The sequence below is a fragment of the Meles meles genome, chromosome 14 (genome assembly GCF_922984935.1).
Source record: "Meles meles chromosome 14, mMelMel3.1 paternal haplotype, whole genome shotgun sequence".
NCBI classification, from domain to species: Eukaryota; Metazoa; Chordata; class Mammalia; order Carnivora; family Mustelidae; genus Meles; species Meles meles.
In genome coordinates this window covers 77,548,006-77,568,390 of record NC_060079.1, presented here as the reverse complement: position 1 = coordinate 77,568,390, position 20,385 = coordinate 77,548,006, and the positions used below count along the sequence as shown (strand labels likewise).

The following is a 20,385-nucleotide window of genomic DNA, read 5'->3' as shown; positions in this document are numbered from 1 at the left end:
GGGAAGCAGCAGGGGGCAGGACTCATGTAGGTGTGGGAAACAGCCACTCTTACGGAATAAGAAATTCGGATATACCCTTTTTCATCTGGGTCAGAAAGTCAGAGGGAATGCTGATTGACAGTGACTACTGATCAACAGAAATCTTTTTTCTTTTTGTTAATGCAGAGAGCATCAGACGTTGTACGATAATAGAAACACCAGCAAAGACTAAATACAAGGAAATAGTCAATGACACGTAAAACACTAGAGAAGTGTAACACGTGGGAAAATAAATGTCAAGTTTTGCATCCATAGTTTAAAAAAACACACAATACGAAAATCGGGGAAATGCTTTTAATTGTATTATTTCCTCATGACAAATTCATTACGAGATGTTAAGCTGCACCCGATGATGGAGAATACATGATTTTTAAATTAATTGGTTTTTTCCCTTTCTTCCTCTTGTACCTCTCCGCTTCCCCTTTCTCCTCCCAAACACAGATCTGGCGGTCACCAGCACTGGTGCGAATCTCCCACCGGCATCATCACTAGAGCTGCTGCTGCTGGCATCTTGGTCCCTGGCAGGAGCAGGGGTCGCTGTGCTCTGCAGACCCGGGCGGCTAGCGGGTACCTCTGGGGCCGCTCTCTCCTGTGGCATGTTCACTGAAGACACACATTCACAGTCCTCCCCTGAAGAGGTCCCAGATGATGGCGAGAGGCAGGCCCCCCCCAAAAATCTGCCACATTTACTCTCTTGCTTAGAATCTGAAAGCCTCTTTCTTTTCGGGCTTGATGACTCTTTCCATTTATTTGCTATGCTTCTCTTCTGGGTTTTTCCTTTTGCCTTATCGGGGAACTCAAAATCGTTCTCCATGGCAACAGACACTGCTTCTATTTCGCTGGCTGCTGCTTCTCTCTCTTTTCTCAGCATACATGTCACAGCTCTGTTAAGTCTCTGGCTCCTAATACCCTTAGCATCTTGTCTCTCCTGTTGAGCTAATCTAAAGAAAGAATCAATTCGGAGCTGCGTCTAAAAAAAAATGAAATGAAATAATAAAAAAAAAAAAGTCAGGCCAGTCGGTCAACTTTCTGAAGCAAATCAAAGAGCTCTCCACCTTGGTCACTAGCTTTGGATGACTCTTTCAGAGAATGTGCATTCCTCATCTCTCAAAAGCCAGATCTCTCCCCCAGGATTTACTGAGAATAAATTTTATTTTCTAGACCAGACTTGAAGCCCTCCGTCCACATCTCCAATAAGAACCCTCTTCCCAGGCACTCAGAGAGTCGGTCAGGTGTTTTTCAGTAGCCAAACATGCCATCTTGTTTTGGAGCAGCACAGTTTCATGGGGTCTGTTTCTAAATTCCACTCTTCCCTTCTCTTAAAAACATGGTCATCGTGTGGTACGTTGAGAAGGCAACCGCACTGCATACTGGGACATGGTCATGTCCTTTATTTAGCAAATCCACTTTTAGCAAGATGTTATTCAAATAATAGTTATATGTGAAGAAAGTTTTATGCCTAATGTTCATCCCAGCATTATGTATGAAAACCTGAAAATCAAGGGTCCACTTAAGTGAACTGAACCTGTAAGTGAAATCTCTTTGATGCAATGTAATCTGGTCATTTGAAATTATGAGAACCATGCAATATACAGAAAAAAGAGTCTTATGTTAATAAGTACGAGGGGGGAGTTAGATCAAATTGCATTGATGTATGATAACAAATATATGTGCAAAGGAGGGGGGAAATAAAAGAAAATAAAGCTAAATGTTAATATCTGTATCAGAAAAAGTAAATAATGGATCATTTTAATTCACTTTTTTCACTTCCTAATTTTGAGGAAATAAATTTATATTAACTTCTTTAATGTAAAGGAAGAAACATATTACAAAAAACTTATCTGAAATTAAGGAGTAATCAGTCACGAAGCCAATAAGCTTTCCTTGGCTATTGGCATACAATGGCTACATTATAGAAAGTCATCAAATAAGCAAAGGAGACTTTTTCAGAGAGGCCATCCACCTCAGTTTTATTTATGTTTTTTCTAAATTAACCAAACCTAATGACAATAGGTTTAAATATATGTACTTCATAGGATATGATCTGATTTCTACTAAGTGGTTTACCTGTACATATATTTTGGAGTTTGTTCCTGGGGTAGGAACATACTCGCAGATAAAGCAAGACACAATTACCTACACCCACCTCACAGGAAAGAGCCATACAAAGGCCTCATCTCTCCTCAAAAATCTCTCCTCAGGGCACCTGGGTGGCTCAGTGGGTTAAAGCCTTTGTCTTCAGCTCAGGTCAAGATCCCAGGGTCCTGGGATCGAGCCCTGCATCGGGCTCTCTGCCCGATGGGAAGCCTTCTTCCCTTCCTCTCTCTCTGCCTGCCTCTCTGCCTACTTGTGATCTCTGTCAAATAAATAAATAAAATCTTTTAAAAAAAACTCTCCTGCCAATGTGCCATAGTAATGATGATTCATTTATAGAATGAAGGCGCATTTGCACTTGAAGAGAATTTAATGATCAGGATTTGCTTTGGACTGGACACTTCCAAAAATAGCTCTGAAAAACTAAAATAGTCAACCATAAACATCTCAGTATGCAATCCATTATTAGCCTGTTTTTTTCAAAGTCAGAATAGACACTCACAGACCCTGAAGTCCAACCCTAAGAGTGAAATTGAGAAATGAAGACAAAGTGCCATTTCCCCTTCTTCTGTTTTCCTCTGTTCTCTTATCTAAAAGTGCAATAACTTTAAAATGTATGTTATATGCTCTAAAATAAAAGAGTAAAGGATCTTTAATAGCTGCCACTGGCAGTCTTTCTATTGTCACTCCTTACCCTGAACTTAGGAAAAGAGTTGATTACCTGCTGGGCATTCAGTTGCTTTAATACTGGAAACAGAGACTCATCTGTCTTCGTCCTGTTCCACCCAAAATAACGCTGACAAAATATGCAGGCAGTTAAGGCTTCTACATGTTTTTAAAGATATTTAAACAAGTGATAAATAAAAAGGTGCAAAAAACTCACCCATAATTCCATTCCCTGTATCTCTAAAGATTTTCATATTTATAAAGAATAAAGTGGTAAGAGAACAGAATGACAAAACAAATTACTGCAACATAATCCTGTGGCAGTGTTTCCTGTTCAATGTCCTCTAAGATAAGACATATCCAACTCTCATTTTAGGATATCAAAGACTCGTTACTCTGAGATAAGGTTAACTAGAATAAAAACAAGTTTCAGATATCGTACATACTTCGAGAGAAAAAAAACTGTAGTTAGACTAATACCATTGCAAACATTTAAGTATCTATCGAAATGATGATTTAAATGTGCATGCAGGAACATATAAATAATAATAAAGAATAAAACTAATCATCTCTTCTATCCTTTCAGAATGAGTAATAATTACGTGGTTGTATCTATGCATGCTTATCACTACCTATTTCAAATAAAGATCCTCTCCACTCTAAAGAGATTATTCATAATAGCGAAAACATGGAAGCAACCCAAGTATCTACCAACAGATGAATGGATAAGCAAAATGTGGCATATCCACACAATTGAATATTATTCAGCCTTAAAAAGGAAGGGCATTCTGACATGTGCAACAGCACGGATGAGCCTTGAGGACACTGTGCTCAGTGAAATAAGCCAGACACAAAAGGACCAATACCGAGCGAATGAGGTACTCAAGTCCTCAAAACCCTGGAGACAGAAAGTAGGGTTGTGGGCTGAGGGGAGGGGATGGGGAGTTGTTGTCAATGGATCTAGAGCTTCAGTTCTTTTCACATGAAAAGAATGTGGATGGATGTAGTGACTGGTGATTGTTGCCCAACAATACGAAAATATTTAATGCCACTGAAGGGTACACTTAAAATGTTAAAATGATAAATTTTGTTATGTGTATTTTACCACCAAAACAAAACAAAACAAAACCCTCAGGAGAGAGAAAAAGGAGCATCTTAAACAAAGTATTAAGAAAAAACCGATCCAAGTGTTCCCTATGATTCAAACAAAACCCATTATTTGGCTCAGTGCTCCTTTATGCTTTAAGGAGTAAAAGGATACTCTCTAATTTTGTCCAGATCCGGCTTCCCCCACAGAAATGCCCCCCTGGACTCATCCACCACAGGTTTGAGGTAAGCGTCTGCAACAGCTGGGTTGGGGAAGCCAGGTGTGAGCTGCAGCTTGCGCAATTTTTTTTTCACTTTGGTGTCATAGGGGTTAGGTCTTATCTTCTTATTTTTTTGAGCTTCATGCCACCACTCTCTACAAGGCAAAGGAGACGAGACTTCATGACATTATGGCAGACGTGCTGCAGATAAACTGAAGCCCCAGAACAAATCCCATGAGCCAGAGTAACCGCGGCAAACACTGACTGCGAGCTTCCTCTGCGCCTGGCTCGGTGTCAGCTGTCATACACGCCGGTCATTATCCGAGCGCAGTCCTACCACCGGCCTCGCCCCACGGAGAAAGAAACCCAGCCCAAGCAGAAGTCACCACCTGCTCGAGAGTTCGCAGCTGGCACTGGCGTGCTCAGAGCCTGAGAGTCACCCTCAGAGCCCCCAACTTCTCTGGGGCTCTTTCTCTCCAGGAGAATGACGTCAATATCTGTATCATTTCCCTCAAATCAACTACAATAACAGACCCAAGAATATTTAATAATATGTAAAAATACCAAGAACATCATGTTATGTCTTAAAAATGCAGAACATGATTCTACAGAAAGTGAAATCTCAATTTTGGAGAAGATGCATATATGGAAAGAAAGAAAAACAAACAAAGCAATTTAAAATAAAAGCAACGACAACTATTATTTTACTGTGTTAGGCAATGTTCTAAGCAAGGATACAACTGTTCATTTTCTTCTTTATATTTTATCACTTTTTCCGTTTGTGCATTGTGAGCAGAAATTACGGGGCAAATTAAAGATAGCCGCACATTCTGTGCCCCTCCTCCCACCCAGAAGTGGGGCCCGTGGCCCCTCCCTTGAGCCGGGTGGGCTCTGGGATGGAGGAAGGGAAGCTGTGCCAGGTCTTCAGAGCCTGCCGTTTCCACATCCAGAGCCTCAGAATATCTGCCTCGGAAGCAGCTGACATGCTGTGACGAAGCTCCAGCTGGTGAGGGGGTCCAGACGGAGGGGGTCCGAGGCCCCGCCCACAGTTCTGGCTGAGCTCCGGGCTGACGTCAGCACCCCTGGCCAGACACGTGGCCCCTCACCAGCGGATCCTCTAGCCCGGCTGAGCTGCCCCCAACAAACACGGAGCCTGGCGAGACGTGCCCACGCAGCGTCGCCAAAGTGCAGATTCACAGGCAAAACCAATGACTGCTGGAAGCCACTGAGGTTTAAAGTATCTTATAATGCGGCAAGAGATAACCAGAAAAATTAATACAATTAGGAAGAATGAACAGCATAAAGTTAAAAACAAAGAAAACCCTCAAAAATCAATACATTCATGAAACGTTAAAAAGAACGAAACTCTCTCTCTCTCCTCTCTTTCTCAGTCTCGTTGCTCTGCTTCACATACTTGGGGGTAAGGGACACAGACGCAGAAGTGCTCGGTCTCACCTCACCGATGCAGGAGCGCCACCTAGCACTATAAAAGACTAACTGCAGTCTTCTCTGCAGCATCAAAGGGCAGAGAGGAGCTAAGACCTTCCATCAGTTTTACAATACCGTCTCCGTCTCCAGGAGTGCACTAAGAGAACACCTATCATTCTCACCGACTCTCTTTTGAATTTCCATCTTCGCGGCAAGCAAGCAGGATTGTCAGCGAGGACCCAGCACAACATGCCGAGCACTCATCGCACTGAGAGACTCTCCCCCTCCACAAAGCGGGAGGGCCGGGCACTGCCAGAAAGATGAAAGATGGCATCTGCCGACCAGCTGAGCTGTGGGGGACACGACAGGGAGTGGGAGCGACTGTGCTAGGACTGAAGGATCTGTGCCCTGGCCAAGTCAGTGGGGTGACTGTGTTCTCTGTCCCAGTTCTTTCAGGGTTATCTGAGCATTTGGGCCCAGTGTTTTCAGATCGCATTTCCCCCAGGAGAACCCAAAATGTTCTATGAAATCTCCCCTAATTTAAGTGTCGGTCGTCAATTCACAATGAAGGCTCCACAGACGAGCACACTGCGCAGGCCTAACCAAACACAGCTGGGCTGCATTCAGCGGGCAGGGCCAGCGCAGCTCCACCTTAAAGGGGGGACGACTAGCCAGAGTCTAGCTAGGGGAAAGGGAAAGCAGAAAAGAAAGCAAGGAAACAGTCTCAATTTCCCTGCCCTTCCACCTCTCTTCCCGCTCTCTAACTGTGCATCTGTCTTCACGTTCCCGAGCCATGCACGGCTCCAGCGGCTCCTGTCTGCCAGCCACCACCAGCTGGACAGCCAGAGCAGAAACGGCTAAAATGTAAACCACTCAACTAATAATAAATGAGCAACAACTGTTGAGAGAAAAGAAATATGGCATGAAATAGGCATTCACTCTACCAGAAATGCAAATTTTCAACAAACAAGAAAATTTAGGATATCAAATTGAAAATCCAAATACCATTTATCCTAAAACAATAATCAGATAAGAACCCAAAGATATGTCTCTGAAGACACTCAAATCATGTTTGTTCAGACTTAAAAAACAGAAATAACGATAGGCATATGACTAATTAATCATGATACATCAAAAGACTACTGCGGAGTCATTCAAAACTGTTACTCATCTGGGGCGCCTGGGTGGCTCAGTGGGTTATGCCGCTGCCTTCGGCTCAGGTCATGATCTCGGGGTCCTGGGATCGGGTCCCGCATCGGGCTCTCTGCTCAGCAGGGAGCCTGCTTCCCTCTCTCTCTCTCTCTCTCTGCCTGCCTCTCTATCTACTTGTGATCTCTCTCTGTCAAATAAATAAAATAAAATCTTTAAAAAAAAAAAAACTGTTACTCATCTATACATTGTTGGTAGTATGCCTTGTTCTATCACCACATGAGTTATAGGTAACATAAAAAGTATATGGCATCATCCCATTCTTAAAAAAAGAAACAATACACACTTGCATGAGTAAAGATGTATACATATATATGTTTAATATAATGTAAGCGTATACTATGCATAGGAAAGTCTAAAATGATATAAACCAAAATGTTAACTGTAACCATCTTTTTAATTCATATTTCATAATTTTCTATTATTATTTATACAATAAAGTTATTTGTAGTTTTTCAAGTTATTTAAATACCATGACCTACGAGGTACCCAATAACTTACTGCCAGTGTATTATTTCCTCAATAATATGAAAATTATGAGGAGAGAGATAAAGAAAACATAAAATAAATACATTGGTATGTGTGCTACAGTTGGAGAAGAGCAAACATTAAGACCACTTCTGCATTTAAGTTTTAATTTTAGTAACTGATTCTTATACCAGAACATCTGAGAATTTTTCAGACACAGGAGATACAACTGGAAAGAACTTCAAAGAATCATTAAATCAACTCCTACCAATAGTATCTCATGACAAGCTGGTGGTTAGAAAGTGCCATCACAACCTTGTGAGTAGACTAAAAACTGCTGAACTGTGAAATTTATGGTAGGTGACTTACATTCCAATTTTTTAAAATTCCATGGAGGACCAACCTTAAGACAGAACTCCTTCCATAGACATCCTCATGAATACCACTGTCCCGGGGCGCCTGGGTGGCTCAGTGGATTAAGCCGCTGCCTTCGGCTCAGGTCATGATCTCAGGGTCCTGGGATCGAGCCCCGCATCGGGCTCTCTGCTCTGCAGGGAGACTGCTTCCTCCTCTCTCTCTGCCTGCCTCTCTGCCTACTTGTGATCTCTCTCTCTGTCAAATAAATAAATAAAATCTTTAAAAAAAAAAAAAAAAAAAAAAAAGAATACCACTGTCCCAGAACCTTCCTAACTGAAGTGCACCCCAAGGGCAGCAGAATGGTGGGTTGGGGTGGGATAAACCAGCACTAAACACATCAGAGTACATGCAGCAACAAAGGGACAGCAGGGCACAAGGTAAAGTTCTCAACATCTTATTTCCATGTCCCTTCTGGCCCCTCTTTCAGCCCCTCAACACATGGAAGTACAGGGATGTGTTTGCTTCTCTGGCTCCCCACGAGTGTGGAGCTCCTTGAGAATGCAGCCTATGGCTTAGTCAACTTTCCTACCCCAGCCTAGCAGGGCGTCTGACACATGGCAGTTACTCACTCAATCTCTGAATGAATGAAATGAGATTTCCACTTGCCTATGAAATCCCACAGACCAGTCTATGTACCCCTGAACCAGGATAAGCCTAGTGCCTCTAAAAAAAATTGTCTCAGATTTCACTGAAGTCTAGAAAAGGGAAAACAAATTTCGTAACCCTATCAATTCTGGTGATTTGTGACAGTTCATGATGCAAGGAATAGTTCTGTTTTAAACTGGGTATTTTTTTAAAGATTTATGTATTCACTAGAAAGAGAGAGAGAGCAATAGAGTGTGCCTGCCTGTTCCAGGGAGAGGAGCAGAGGGAGAAGAGAATTCCAAGCAGACTCCCATGCTGAGCACTAAGCATGAAGCCCAATGTGGACTTGATCCCACAACCCCAAGACCATGACCTGAGCCAAAACCAAAAGTAAGACACTTAACTGACTGCCTTCAGCTCAGGTCATGATCCCAGGCTCCGTAAATTGGGTATTTACATAAACACCTGCGTTAAAGAAATGAAGAAAGAACTTACGAGAATTTTAGCAGAGGTTCCAGGCCAGGTCCAGGGAATTCATTGAGAATTTCCATGGCTGTAACACAACCTACAGTTGGTATTCCTTCTGTATAATCACTTCCAAGCAAATAGGCCAAATTTATTAATTTGTTTCGGTCTAATCCTAGAAAAGTAAAAACATTTTATATTTTTTAAAATTTTTATTAGAACACACCAAGCAAAATTCTGCCTCTGGGCCTTTACACTCTCCAGGTCCTTTGTCTGACATGCTCATCCCTAGGGTCAACACTTATTACCTCTTCTCCTTAGGCCCTAGCCCAAAAATGACCTATTAGTAAAGACTTTCCTGACCACAGCTCCATATACAACAGCACACACACTTCCTGTGACTGCAGGTCACCCTCTCCTGTTTTCCAGCTTTTTTTCCTACATGGATAATGTTTATTATTTCCTTTTCCTACTAGACTTGTATTCTCCCATTTCCCCACTGCCAAGAACAAGAACTGGCATACAGGAATCACACAGTATGTGTTAGATGAATGGGAAAAAAAAGAATCACTGCCAGAAACACCACCACAGGGCCATGGAGCTCGTGACTCCAGCAGGACTGACTCTGCCTGCCTCCTCTCTCCACCACCTTTGGTTTACTCCAGAGATCTAGGATAACTGGTCAAAGTCTAAGCAGGTCAGGTAATTAAAACTATAGAAATCCCTACATATTTCTAGGGTTTTAATTTCTTAATTCTAATTTAAAAATCCTATTCCTCTCTAGAGACAAAAGATCACTTACATGAAAACGTGTAGAGACCTACCATTTCCCAATTAATACATCAAATGAGTTCCTTGGAAAGGAAAAAATTCATAATACAAATTCTAAAGGTAAATCTCATAAAGTAATCATACTCTTAAGTCTTACCAAGTTGGTTGTGAAAGTCCACATACTGGTAATACTCTACAAACTTGTTTTTATTAAAAAAGTTTTTATAGACATGCCGTGCTCCAAACAGCCAAATATCACTGTCATCAGTGATTGTTCCAGAAGTCTGATCGGTCAGATCCAGGATGGCGCACTGTGCCTCTGCTTCCATGGGAGCTTCGATGTAGGGAATGCCAAACAGGCGAAGAAGTTCCTGGAGAGTCAGAGACACGCTGTGACCCCCGTGAAATGCGGGAAATGGGCCTTGACCAGAAATGGGAGCAGTGTTGCACACATTTCACTGAAGACATCTCGTGGGGGAATCAGATTAAGTAAAACCAGCAGTGGGAATTGCAAAAGGAGGCCTGGCTGGTACACCTACCTGGCTTTCCAGGAACATCTGCCCCGTCACAGTAGCAGCAACCCGTTCTTGCTGCTGTTTTTGTGCTTCCAGCGAATTCTGCTGTGTTAACAGGCTGCTTTCCAGAGTTTCCAGCTCCTCCTGCAAAATAAATTTCATCTGTAGATCCTTATATTAATGATCCAGTTGAACTCACTTGTTACAAAAAGCCTGCATTTAGTCTGAATAAGCATTTCTCCTTATGAACTTTCCCACTTGGATTTCTGAGCAAGTCTGTAATATCTTCAGAGTTCCCTCGTGAAATCACCCATGTTTTAGTTTAAACAAATTGAATTTAAGAAAACACAGAGTGGGTGGCTCAGTGGGTTAAGCCGCTGCCTTCGGCTCAGGTCATGATCTCAGGGTCCTGGGATCGAGTCCCACGTCGGGCTCTCTGCTCAGCGGGGAGCCTGCTTCCCTTCCTCTCTCTCTGCCTGCCTCTCTATCTACTTGTGATCTCTGTCTGTCAAATAAATAAATAAAATCTTAAAAAAAAAAAAAAAAGGAAAACACAGAGTGAGGGGCATCTGAGTGGCTCAGTCCATTAAGCATCTGCCTTCAGCTCAGGTCATGATCCCAGAGTTCTGGGGGCTGGGCTCCCTGCTCAGCAGGGAGCCTGCTTCTCCCTCTGCCAGCTGCTCCCCCTACGTATGCTTTCTCTCACTCGCTCTCTCTCAAATAAATAAAATCTTAAAAAAACAAAAAAACAGAGTGAGATACCACTTCCCACCCACTAGATCGACTAGAATCAGGACAGATACAAATAAGTGTTGATGAGAATGTGAAAAATTGGAACCCTTATATACTGTTGGTGGAAATGGTTGCAGCCACTTTGGAAAACAGTCTGACGGGGACTCAAAAGGTTAAACACAGCTACCTGTGACCCAATAATTCTATTCCTAGGTATATACCAAAGAGAAATGAAGATATATGTCCATCCCACAAAACCTTGTACATAGATGTTAATAGCAATATTATTCATAATAGCCAGGAAGTATAAAAAACCCAAATGTCCATCAAATGGTGACTGAATCAAATACGGTACATATCCATACAATGGAATACTACTTGGCAATAAAAAGAAATAAAGGACTAACACATGCTACAACATGGATGGACTTAGAAAACATTCTGCTAAGTGAAAGGAGACAGAAACAAAAGGCCACAGGTTGTATCATCCCATTTATATGAAATGTCCAGAAAAGACAAATCCATAGAAACAAAAAGTAGATGAGTCGTCGAAGAGGTGGAGAAGAAGTACAGGGAGTGACTGCTAATGGGTACAGGGCTTCTTTTTCGGGTGATGGAAATGTTCTAAGATTGTGATAGTTGTATGACTCTCTGAATTACACTAAAAGCTATGAATTATAAAAAATAAAACATCAATTACTATAGTCTTGAAAATATGAAATACTTGGAGATAAATGTGACAAAGGATGTTAAGATTCGTACACTGGAAACTGCAAAACACTGAGAAAATTTTAGAAGATCTGAATAAATCAGGACATATCCTGTGTTCACGGATCAGAAGATTTAATTCTCCCCAAATCAATTTGTATATTCAATACAATCTCATCAAAACCTTAGGCATTTTTCATACAAATTGAGAAGTTAATTCTAAAATTCACATGGAAATGCAGCGGATTTATAAAAGTGAAACAACTTTGAGAAAAACAAAGAAGATTCACATTCGCATTGTCTTGTTTCAAGAGTTAGCGTAAAACTACAATATGCAATGTGTTTTGGGTTGATTTGGGTGTATCATACACAGCACCAGTTGCCTTTTTTCCTAGCACCGCTGCAAAGACTCTTCCTTCCTCCATCCAACTGCCTTTCTAGCATTGTTGAAAATTTGTTCTCTGTATATGCATGGATCTATTTCTGTACTTTCTATTATGCTCTATTGATCTATTTGTCTATCTTTATGCCAAGAGCAATCTGTCTTGATTACTGTTGTTTGCTTCTGTTGCAGGACTCTTATTTTGTTCTAGTGATCTATGGATCCATCCTTTAGCCAATATCATATTCTCCTAATTATTGTTATCTTTATAGTAAATCTCGATATCAGGTAGTATAAGTCCTCTAAATTTTTTCTCTGTTGAATTGTTTTGACTACTCTAGCTTCTTTGCTTTTCCATGTAAATTTTAGAATCAGCTTGTTAATATCTATCATTGGTTTTTTATTGGAATTCCATGAATCTATGGATCAGTGTGAGGAGAACTGACATCTTAATATTGTATCTTCCCACCCAAAACCACATCTATTTAGGTCCTCCCTGATTTCGAGCATCAGTGTCTTGTAGTTTTGAAATACAGATCTTTCACATATGTTGTAAGCGCTACATATAAGTATTTTATGCTTTTAGGTGGTATTGCTTTTAGGTGGTATTGCTTTTAGGTGGTTCTTTCTGTGGATTGAATTGAGTTCCCCCCAAATTTCTATGTTAAAGCCCTAACCCCAAATGTGATTGCATCTGGAGATGGTGTCTTTAGGAAGTAATTAAGGTTAAATGAGGTCATAAGGGTGGAGCCCTAATCTGACAGGACTGTAGCCTTATGAAAGAAAGGTATCTCCTTCCCTCCCATCCTACCCTTTCCCCTTCGCCCCCTCCCTCAGCCCCCTCTCCCCAGCACCTGAGGACATGGCAGGAAGCAGCTAGCCATCTGTAAGCCAGAGAGCTCTCACCAGGAACCAAATTAGCCTGCACCTTGATCTTAGATTTCCCAATCCCCATAATAATGAAAAAATAGTTAAAAAAAAAAGTGCAAAAAGCTAATAAATGTTCAACCAGTAACTCCTTAAAGCTCAAAAGCTATCTAACTTGGCTCTTTTTTAGCAGTAAGTTAAGACTTGATGTCATATTGTTACCAAATTAATATCTTGCCATTCATTGAGTGAACTGTCTGTATCTTTTTCAGCTTCTTCACGTGGTTCAGTGTCCAAAGCCTCTCTTCCAGAGTTGTGTCTTAGGAGGTCCTCAGAGTCACCAGTGGCTTCTTCCTTCTTAGTTCCTATCAGTTCTTCTTCATCTTGTCTGGAGGATTTAGAAGCTTCATGTAATTCAGCTTGAAGTTCATCATTACTAATTATACTCTGTACTTCGATGAAGCTTCCTGTACCAAAATAACAAGGTCACTTTGTTTATAAGTGAAACATTAAAATTATCCCAGAATCATTGACAGCATTCCAAAGTATCCTGAAAAGTGTTTTACCCTGAAAAGATCTGAATTTACTAGAAAACATGTAAGGGTAACACATTACTATTAAATAAATTTAATATAAATGCCTATAACTTCAAAATAAGACTTTTCCATTGGATAAGCTGGAACTACCTTTAAAATTAGGAACCAAGCTTTCAAAGATTTGCATATAAGCTTTATACAAATACAGTAAGTTAACTAATATTGTTTCAGAGTTCAAAAAGGAGAATTATCAGAGGATATAAACAGTCATGTAGGTTTGTATATATTCTCATGCTATTTCACTATGAACATAGCAAAGAATAAAGCAGTGAATTAGTGCAAAGAATCCAGATAAGTATGCAGGAGAAATAGCTCTTCTTTTCCACCTTCCTTCCCTCCTCTCCTGTGTCTTTTCTTTAAATAAAAAAAGGCAATCAAATTTTATATATATACATATATATATAAAATATATATCAAATATATATATAATCAAATATAAATATAAAATATATATCAAATATATATATATAATCACTATATATATATATATATATATATATATATATATATATATATAAAATTTTATTCCCTTCTTTTGCTTCAGGTGGAGGAGCATGAATTTCAGGATGCAATCAGGACAGAGTGGGCTCGGAGATCTCGGAGTGGGGACTGGGGCCAAGGAGACAGCCAGGGCCAAGGAAAACACCAATGGGACCAGGAGATGGTTACAAATTAAGAACGAATAACTAATAAGGCGATATATTAAAGACAATGGGAGTAAGGTTTCTCAGTGTTAGAAAGGAAAATTGTAACAAAAGTGGAGGCTAAAATGAAATCTGTGATGTTGGATTAGAATCAGCATCAGTACAAACTCATAGATTTTTATATATGAAACATTTATACATAAATACGTATTTGTAGAGAAGTAAATACAGGTGTGTGTGTGCACGTTTGTGAGTATATACATAAAAATACTTCCTGGCTCTGTCCCTGAGAGGGCCTGAAGCAATGACACCCCAGTACCTCGTGAGCACACTCAGGGTCCAGATCTTGGTTTCTAAACATCATATTCTATTACAAGGAACTAGAGCTGGATCCAGGGGCAGGGCAGGGCAGGACAAGAATAAGATAAATCTGGAACATCTTGACCAGAAAGTAAAGAAATCCTCAACATATAAGGGGGAATTGTCAAGTCCCAGAAGGCAGCCTGAAGAGGGGTCCCCACTGGCCAAAGCCACGGCAATTCCAACCATAAAGTACAAAAGCATCATAAATCACTTAATAAAGTACGAATTCTTGAATCCACATAAGAAAGTAGTAAATAAGGAAGAGGGGAAGAGCTTCCTTATAAAAGGATGAAAACTGAAAAGTATTTAAGGAACAATGGAACTAGAAAACTGCCATTTGGCAACCATCGTAGTGATCATTTATTAGGTAAAAATCATCAAGGAATGCTAAAATAAGTGGACAAAGGTTTGCTCAGGAACAACATATTTACACAGCCTTTCCATAAAATACTAATTACAAAGAGGAAATGGTAACTTTGGAATGGAGAAATTCAGCAGACATCAGGAAAAAAGTTAGCTTGTGTGTGTGTACAAGCAATTCTTGTTATTCACAGCAGTGTGTTCTATAGTCACTGTGAACACTGAATCCACAAATACGTCCTTGTTCATAGAATAAATATATTCATAATGTAAATCCTACAAACAATCCATCTTGGTAAATTCTAATTTCTTTATCTTACAAAAGAAAAAATGAGATTTAAGAGTGTTAAAGAGACTTGCCTGAGGCTGGCCCACCAACAGGTGACAGAATTGGGATTCAAACCCCACACAATTAACCCAAGCTAGAGTTTCTTGATCTATACCGCACTGCTCTCTCCCATATTCACCTTCTGGTCACCTCTGTGGGATAGCTAAAACACAAGGCAGAGGGACACCTTGCTCAACCTCAGCTGGGAGCAGTATTGGCAATTCAAACTTCTAGCCACTTTACTCAAGCCCATGAATGACCACAAAGATACTACTTCTAAGTATTGATTCTGGGGTTATAAATAAATTATAATAAGTAGGCAATTTCACAAATAAGAATAATCTGAATAATGAGAATCTGAATAATTCTCTGAATCGACTACACAGAAGTCTGTATAGTGGGGCACCTGGGTGGCTCAGTGGGTTAAAGCCTCTGCCTTCAGCTCAGGACATGATCCCAGGGTCCTGGGATCGAGTCCCACATCCGGCTCCCTGCTCTGCAGGGAGCCTGCTTCCTCCTCTCTGCTTGCCTCTCTGCCTACTTGTGATCTCTGTCTGTCAAATAAATAAATAAAATCTTTAAAAAAGAAAAAAAAAAGGTCTGTATTGATGTAAATATACAGTAAACATGTACATGTATATAAATATGGATAAAGAGCTATGATAAAAAAAACATGGTAAAATGCTAGCCATTGAGGTACCGGGTGAAGGAACTAGAATGTTCTGTAATATTCTTTCAACTTTATTAAATTTGTAATTATTTCAAAAGAAAAAGTTAAAAAAACTAGAAGACACACTTTTACCTTTCCAACTGATACTTCCCCCTCTTAAAAAAAACAACAACAAAGAACCAGCTGTGTGTCCTTGGGAGAGTCATTTCATCTTTCTGGGCTCCTAGTTCATCATCTGAACAAAGCGGGAACTAGACTACACTACAGGATCTCTGTGCCTGGAGATGTGAAACTCTACAGGAAGTTCTGTATCTCTGGAAGAGCACAAGCACCTACCATCAGATTCACTTTCTTCAGAGTCTATTTCCATTGGCTCCATGGACTTTGGAACTGAAATTAAGTCCTGGTCTACAGAGTCCATTGTCTCATGTTCTTGGATGGTTTTCAGGAAATTCTCATGCTCTTTAGAATTAAAGGATACTGCATTTTCCAAGTTACTTATTGCCTCTGAAGGGACACTTTGTGTATTACTTGTTTCTTGCAAACTGACAGTGTCAATGATTTCAGAAACGTGATTTTTTTCACCTTCTGTTTCATCATCAGTTGAAAGAACAGAGGAATCATATTTGCCGCCTGATGGACAAAGGTCTGGTTGTAGCTCAGGCTCTTTGGTGTATGTTTCATCCCTTGATACAGCACTTGAACTCATCGAAGGTACTGGTGTCAGTTCTCTCCCACTCTGGAGCCCAGGTGCATCGCTGTGCATCATCACTGTGCTTTCTGAAGGAATGGGGTCTTTTGTACCCTCAACCGCAGACTCACAGCTTTTCTGAAAGGCTTCACTCACCACGTGAATAAGTGACATTTCTTCTTTTGGAACACTGGATTCACTGCCCGGACAGAAGATGGAACAGGACAAATGAGCTGAGTCTGCTGGCCTCCTGCCGGTGTCAGGGCTGGTTTCGTGAGCAGAGTTCACATGGGTTAGATGGGGTCCTGCTGGCAACAGCATTCCTTCTCCGTCTCCCTCTTTAAGGCCTTCAACAGCTTCTTCATGGCATCTGTTCTCAAGCAGTGTTTTCACTGGTGACCCTCGTATCTGCACGTCATTTCCAGCGTGTGCTTCCATGTCTTCATCGTCGTCAAGAACCTTCTGAATAGCTAAGAGAGTAAGCGGGGACACAGGTGCAGTCTTCGCATCAGACTGCTGTTGATTCTCACTCTCCCGCTCCTCGTCTGAGCTGCTTCCCAGCATGGCAGCCTGCATAGCCAGGGAAGTTCTTGGAGAAGGAGGGGTAGCGGCAGGCTCCTTCTCTGGCTTCACTTTCTCACACGGAGATGACTTCATGTCAGACAACCAGCTGTGCATTTTGCTGGAAGAAGGAAGAGACTCTGAACCCACCTCTGCAACTTTCTTAGCTTGAATACCTTAAGAAAAATAAAACATTTCTCATTATGTCGTTTTACAGTGAGACAACATACTTCTAGTAAGATGAATAAAAGAACAATGGTTCTCATGCAAGAAGTTATAAATTTTCCTTTAAACGGCACTAAGAGTTAATTTGTTATTTAACTTTAAAGTGGGTTTGTAGATGAGCACTGAGTAATGTACAGAATTGTTGAATCATTATATTGTAAACTTGAAACTAATATATAACACTATATGTTAATTATACTGGGACTAAATAATTAAATAAACTTTAAATAAATAATAAAAACAAAGAGGGTTGGTACAACAGCAGGTAACCCATTAATAGCTATATATATAGCTTTACTATTACATAAGTAGGGTGGTAGCTCCTAGAATTCAGAGACACAACCTATTTTTGGTTTTTAACCATAAGGTAAGTGATGGTACTAAATACCTCTTATTAAGATGTAATGTGAAGTATCTTCAGAGACCACTCTCCTTGACTCTACCTCCTTCAAAAAGCCCCCTTCTTCTTCATATTGCCTTTGGATTTGTCCTGACTGTTGCTGATTCATTTCCTTTTCGACATTTTCTATGTGTTGGTTTAGGTAGTTTTTTTTAAGCAAGCCTTTGAGCTGATACTGTGAAAAGTCATTAGACTCCTAAAATAAAATAAATGAAATAATTTTTTTGTATTAAATACAGATAATATTCCCACATTTCCATCCTTTTTCCCAAAGGATGAAGGAACAAAGGGCAACTAATTTTTTTCCACTGGAGACATTTTCATATTATAACAGTAAAATCTGAAACTAGGGGCGCCTGGGTGGCCCAGTGGGTTAAGCCGCTGCCCTCGGCTCAGGTCATGATCTCAGGGTCCTGGGATCGGCCCCGCATTGGGCTTTCTGGTCAGCAGGGAGCCTAATTCCTCCTCTCTCTCTGCCTGCCTCTCTGCCTACTTGTGATCTCTCTCTGTCAAATAAATAAATAAAATCTTTAAAAAATAATAATAAAAAATAAAAATAAAATCTGAAACTAGGAAAAAACTGTAGCTGGTTATTAAAAAATAACCTTTAAAACAAAAAGACTTTGGCAAAAGAAAAGAAATCATGGATAATGTTTGTGACTTAATCACTTACTCAAAAAACATTTATTAGGCAGTAATGCATGTTGGCACTGTGACATTTTGATTATAGCTTAATAAACAGACAACCTTCTGGAATGCAAGTAAATATGCAAGTAAAGTGGGGCACCTGGTGGTCTAGCCGGTTCAGTGTCCAATTCTTGGTTTCAGCTCCGGTCATGATTTCATGGGTTGTGAAATCTAGACAGGCTCCACACTCGGGGCGGGTAGTCTGGAGGATTCTCTCCCTCTGCCCCTTCCCCTCGCTCATGCTCTCCCACACACACTCTCTAATAAATAAATAAATCTTAAGAAAAATATATCCAAATAACGTGCCTAGCACAGTCCCTGACCCATAAAGACACCTAATAATTCATAGCAATCACAATTATTAATGATAATCATTAACATTTATAAAGCATTTGCAATGAAGGTGTTCTTCTAGGAGCTTTTATGTGTATTATCCCATTTTATTTCAACAACCCCATGAGACATATGTCATTATTTCCAGTCTACAAATGAAGAAGCTGAGACAAACAGGTTAACTAACCTCCCTAGCGTTATAAGGCTAGTAAGTAGTAGATGTGGGATCAAAAACAGGTTGCCAATCCTACACTGCTTCTATTGCTATGAATTATTACTTACCATCATTATTATTCTCGATATTGATTTGCCCAGTGTACAGATGATACAAAGGTCCAACATGGATGACTCAGACCATCCCTTCCCTATCAGAATTATAGGTTCCATGGGCTGCTAAGCCATACTACCCTCCTCCTTACCATCTACCGATCCCAAGCTCCCTGGTGATGGGAAAAGAAAAGGGAGCAAATCATTAGGGACCATCTCCCTTCTTCCCATGCCTTCCCAATGTTGTTTACATAACCCAATTCTACTTCCCCAAAGGCTAGCCAGAGAGCCTTTCATACTCAAGAAATAAAGTGCCTGATATACATACTAAGCCTGGATTTTTTTCCCCTGAAATGAAAATGAATTTACTTCTGTCCTTCCTATATCACTTCTGTGCACCTTAGCATTTTCCTATATTCACATTGTTCGTGGAAAAACAAAGGATTGATAGGGAAAGAAATACTTTGGTATCAATTTAAGAAACTTTTTCATACCTTTTTCATACTTTTTCATACTTTGGTATCAATTTAAGAAACGTTCAAAAGTTTGTAGGAAAAAACACTACATCCATTCATTAGGAACAATGCTACTGCAAAACAGATTCCGTCCTACAGTGAATTAGAGAACGGCGTGAGAATAGGTGGTAGCAATAGGAGGAAAACAAAGCTCATTCACCTAGTAAAAGCAGTAGTAATCAATGGTGTAGCATGATCAGGAGACAAGGCCTGTCCCAACTCTGCAGAGTACCTGCTCTAAGTTTCTGTGGCTGTAGAGCCAAGAGCAGATGCTTCAAGTTGAAGAATTTACCACTGAATTCCCTATGGCCACTGTCTAGAAAGAGGAAAAGGGAAGGTGATGGTCCTTTCTAGGCCTGCACCCAAAGAAGAGACACCTGGAATTTCAAGTTAGATTAGACTCTATATTACTATTAGTATTCTACAGACAATGTATATTATGGGTTAAAAAAAACTTTCATGAACTAATCTAAGAATTGAACCCCTAAGCATACACTGAGCACTTACTATGTGAAAGATACTGGAGTGCCTGGGTCGCTCAGTGGGTTAAAGCCTCTGCCTTCGGCTCAGGTCATGATCCCAGGGTCCTGGATCAAGCCCCACATCGGGCTCTTTGCTCAGCAGGGAGCTTTCTCCCCCTCCTCTCTCTCTGCCTGCCTCTCTGTCTGCCAAATAAATAAATAAAATCTTTTTTAAAAAAGAAAGATACTGGGCGCCTGAGTGGCTCATGGGTTAAGCCGCTGCCTTCAGCTCAGGTCATGATCTCGGGGTCCTAGGATCGAGTCCCACATCGGGCTCTCTGCTCAGCAGAGAGCCTGCTTCCCTTCCTCTCTCTCTGCCTGCCTCTCTTGTGATTTCTCTCTGTCAAATAAATAAATCTAAAAAAAAAAAAAAAAAGAAAGATACTGAACTAGGTGCTGAAAATACAGAAGTGAGAAAAACAGGCACATTTGGATGCTAAGAACCATAAAGAGACATTACAGTTGTTATGAGAACACAGAGCAGGAGTTGTTTTTTTTTTTATATAGTGTCTTTTATATTTTTAAGACTTATTTATTTTGGAAAAAGAGAGAGAACACACATGCAAGGGAA

At 40.4% G+C, this 20,385-nt stretch overlaps 1 protein-coding gene across 2 annotated transcripts in view; it reads right to left on the bottom strand.

Moving 5' to 3' along the window:
• Positions 1-315: 315 nt before the first annotated feature.
• ERCC5 (ERCC excision repair 5, endonuclease) overlaps positions 316-20,385 on the bottom strand; it is a 31,199-nt gene continuing 11,129 nt past the window's right edge. Inside the window, exons 7-15 of one of the 2 annotated variants that reach the window (XM_046028204.1) lie at positions 17,480-17,687; positions 15,951-17,042; positions 12,876-13,120; positions 9,989-10,108; positions 9,607-9,820; positions 8,709-8,853; positions 4,061-4,261; positions 2,855-2,939; positions 316-1,009 (exon numbers count right to left, since the gene is read on the bottom strand). In XM_046028204.1, coding sequence (XP_045884160.1) covers positions 410-1,009; positions 2,855-2,939; positions 4,061-4,261; positions 8,709-8,853; positions 9,607-9,820; positions 9,989-10,108; positions 12,876-13,120; positions 15,951-17,042; positions 17,480-17,687 — 2,910 coding nt within the window. In that variant the 3' untranslated portion in view covers positions 316-409. The remainder of the gene's footprint in view (positions 1,010-2,854; positions 2,940-4,060; positions 4,262-8,708; positions 8,854-9,606; positions 9,821-9,988; positions 10,109-12,875; positions 13,121-15,950; positions 17,043-17,479; positions 17,688-20,385) is intronic. The other variant, XM_046028205.1, reaches the window with a different exon arrangement.